The sequence below is a fragment of the Henckelia pumila genome, chromosome 1 (assembly GCF_033568475.1).
Source record: "Henckelia pumila isolate YLH828 chromosome 1, ASM3356847v2, whole genome shotgun sequence".
Lineage (NCBI taxonomy): Eukaryota > Viridiplantae > Streptophyta > Magnoliopsida > Lamiales > Gesneriaceae > Henckelia > Henckelia pumila.
This window is the reverse complement of record NC_133120.1, coordinates 137,442,799-137,445,446: the sequence shown is the minus strand read 5'-3', so window position 1 is coordinate 137,445,446 and position 2,648 is coordinate 137,442,799. Positions and strand designations below refer to the sequence as shown.

Genomic DNA, 2,648 nt, shown 5'->3' with positions numbered 1-2,648 from the left:
TTATGATAGAAAGTACACTTTACGCACGAGCTCGAGCTCGAGTATTAAATATGTGTGTTCGAGTAGCTCGCGAGCTACTCGATAATTGTAGAAAAGATAAGAGAGAAAATTAATCGTATATTATTCCTCCAGAATTGTACAGATATATATAACCCTAGGTATTACAAAATCCCTTAAATTAGGGATAACAAAAGATATCCTACCAAAAATTAAACGATATTTAAATCTACAAAATAGAGATCAAATATTCACAAATATTGACTAAATCTACATCACAAATATTACTAAATATACACGCCCCCTCAAGCTTGGCTATAGATATTGATGAGTCCAAGCTTGCCTACAAGATATTCATGTAAGTGCTTTGGCAGCCCCTTTGTTAGCACATCAGCCAACTGATGAGTTGTAGGAACATATTCCACCTTAATCATGCCTTGTTCCAATTTTTCTTTGATGAAATGTCTATATCAACTTCGATGTGCTTGGTTCTATCATGGTGAACAGGCTTATGGACAATGCTGATGGTTGATTTATTGTCACAATACATCACCATTGGCCCTTCAATCTCCATGTTTAGCTCCTTCATCACTCTTCGTATCCAAATAAGATCACATACTCCGTTAGCCATTGCCCGATACTCTGATTCCGCACTACTTCTTGCAACAACAGATTGTTTCTTGCTGCGCCAAGTCACTAAGTTTCCCCATACAGATGTACAATATCCAGATGTCGATTTTCTATCATCGATGAATCCAGCCCAATCTACATCAGTGAATGTTTTTACTCCACGATCATTAGTTTTCTTAAAGAATAAATCATTACTCGGAGTTTGTTTCAAGTATCTCAGAATTCTGTACACAACATCAAGGTGACCTTGGCATGGTGAATGCATGTATTGACTCACTAGACTCACTGCAAAAGCAATATCTGGACGAGTATGTGACAGGTAGATAAGCTTTCCCACAAGGCGTTGACAGCTTACTTTGTCCACCGGTTCACCTTCAAACAATTTGTCCTTGTGTCCAAGTTCAATTGGTATTTTACTTGGTTTGCAACCAAGCATACCAGTTTTCTTTAGAAGATCCAACATATATTTCCATTGGGAGACAGAGATTCCTTTCTTGCTTCTAGAAATTTCCATCCCGAAAAAATATTTTAGTGCACCAAGGTCCTTGACTACAAATTACTTTGCTAGCATCAACTTAATATCTTCTATTTCTTTGCTGTCATTTCCCGTGATGATGATATCATCAACATAAACAGTGAGAATTGAGATTTTTCCGTCTGCTGAATTTTTTACAAAGAGTGTATGATCTGCTTGTTCCTAGATATAACCAAACGTCTTGATCACTTTAGAGAATCTATCAAACCAAGCACGTGGAGACTGTTTCAACCCATAGAGAGATTTTTTCAGTTTTCAGACACTTGAGCTTCCTAACCTCTCCTCAAATCCCGGAGGTTGGCTCATATAAACTTCTTCTTCGAGCTCCCCATTGAGGAAGGCATTTTTTTTATCTCGAGCTGATGTAGTGGCCAATCGAGGTTGGCTGCCAATGAAAAAGGATCATAATAGTGTTGAGTTTTGCAACTCGAGCAAAGGTTTCAGTGTAGTCAATGCCATAGGTTTGTATGAAACCTTTGGCAACAAATCGTGCCTTGTGTCGCTCAATTGATCCATATGCCTTATATTTCACAGTAAATAACCACTTTCACCCCACTGCCTTTTTTCCATGAGGCAAATCAACCAATTCCCATGTTTTATTTTGTTGCAGGGCTTACATCTCCTCGAGTACTGCAGTTTTCCACTCAGAAATAGCTAATGCTTCTTGGATGGACCTGGGAATCATTAAACTAGATACACTCGAGGTAAAAACATGAAACGATGGAGATAATTTTGAGTAAGAGACAAAATTGGAGATGGGATGTTGCGTACAAGATCGCACGCCTTTTCGTACTGCTATAGGAACTTCAAGGTCAAGAAAAGTACCATTTTGAGGATCTGCCATCGATTCAGTTTCATGACTGTGGTTTGGAATCATCAAGTCTTTATCTGCCCGAGGTTTTTCCCGTCACGAGTAGACATGTTCAAATGCTGGTGGTAGTGTTGATTCTCCTCCAGTTTCTAACACAGGGTCAGGTTTTGATGAGTTTAACTTAGAATTTTCATGTGGTAAAATAAGTGGGGAAAGGGCAGTAGCATCCAATCTAATATCCAAAATTAGGGAAGTATCCCAGTCAGCTCGATATAAAACCCCCCCCCCCCCCCCCCCCCGAGGTGATGTGGGAGAGAAGTAGGGAATGTCCTCAAAGAATGTAACATCACATGAAATATAGATTTTCTTCGTGAGAGGACAGTAACAACGATAGACTTTTTGAGTAGGAGAATAACCTAAGAAAACTGTTTTGAGAGCACGAAGAATGAGTTTCCCACGATGATGAATATGAATGAAGGCAGTACACCCAAAGGTTTTTAATAGAAGGGATTCAGACGTGGAGAACAGCGGATATGAAATTTTGAGCATGGACAATTGGGTTTCAAAGTTAATGGTTCGGCTTGGTAAACTATTGATAAGATAGGCAGCGGTGAGTATGGCATCTCCCCAAAGGTATTTGGGTACATTCATGGTAAACATGAGGGCACGGGCTAC

General features: G+C 39.4%; 1 protein-coding gene across 1 annotated transcript; it reads right to left on the bottom strand.

Moving 5' to 3' along the window:
• Positions 1-427: 427 nt before the first annotated feature.
• LOC140874066 (secreted RxLR effector protein 161-like) lies at positions 428-1,141 on the bottom strand. Its single transcript, XM_073277343.1, has one exon. The coding sequence runs from the start codon at positions 1,139-1,141 to the stop codon at positions 428-430; it is 714 nt and encodes a 237-aa protein (XP_073133444.1).
• Between the last annotated feature and the right edge of the window lie 1,507 nt (positions 1,142-2,648).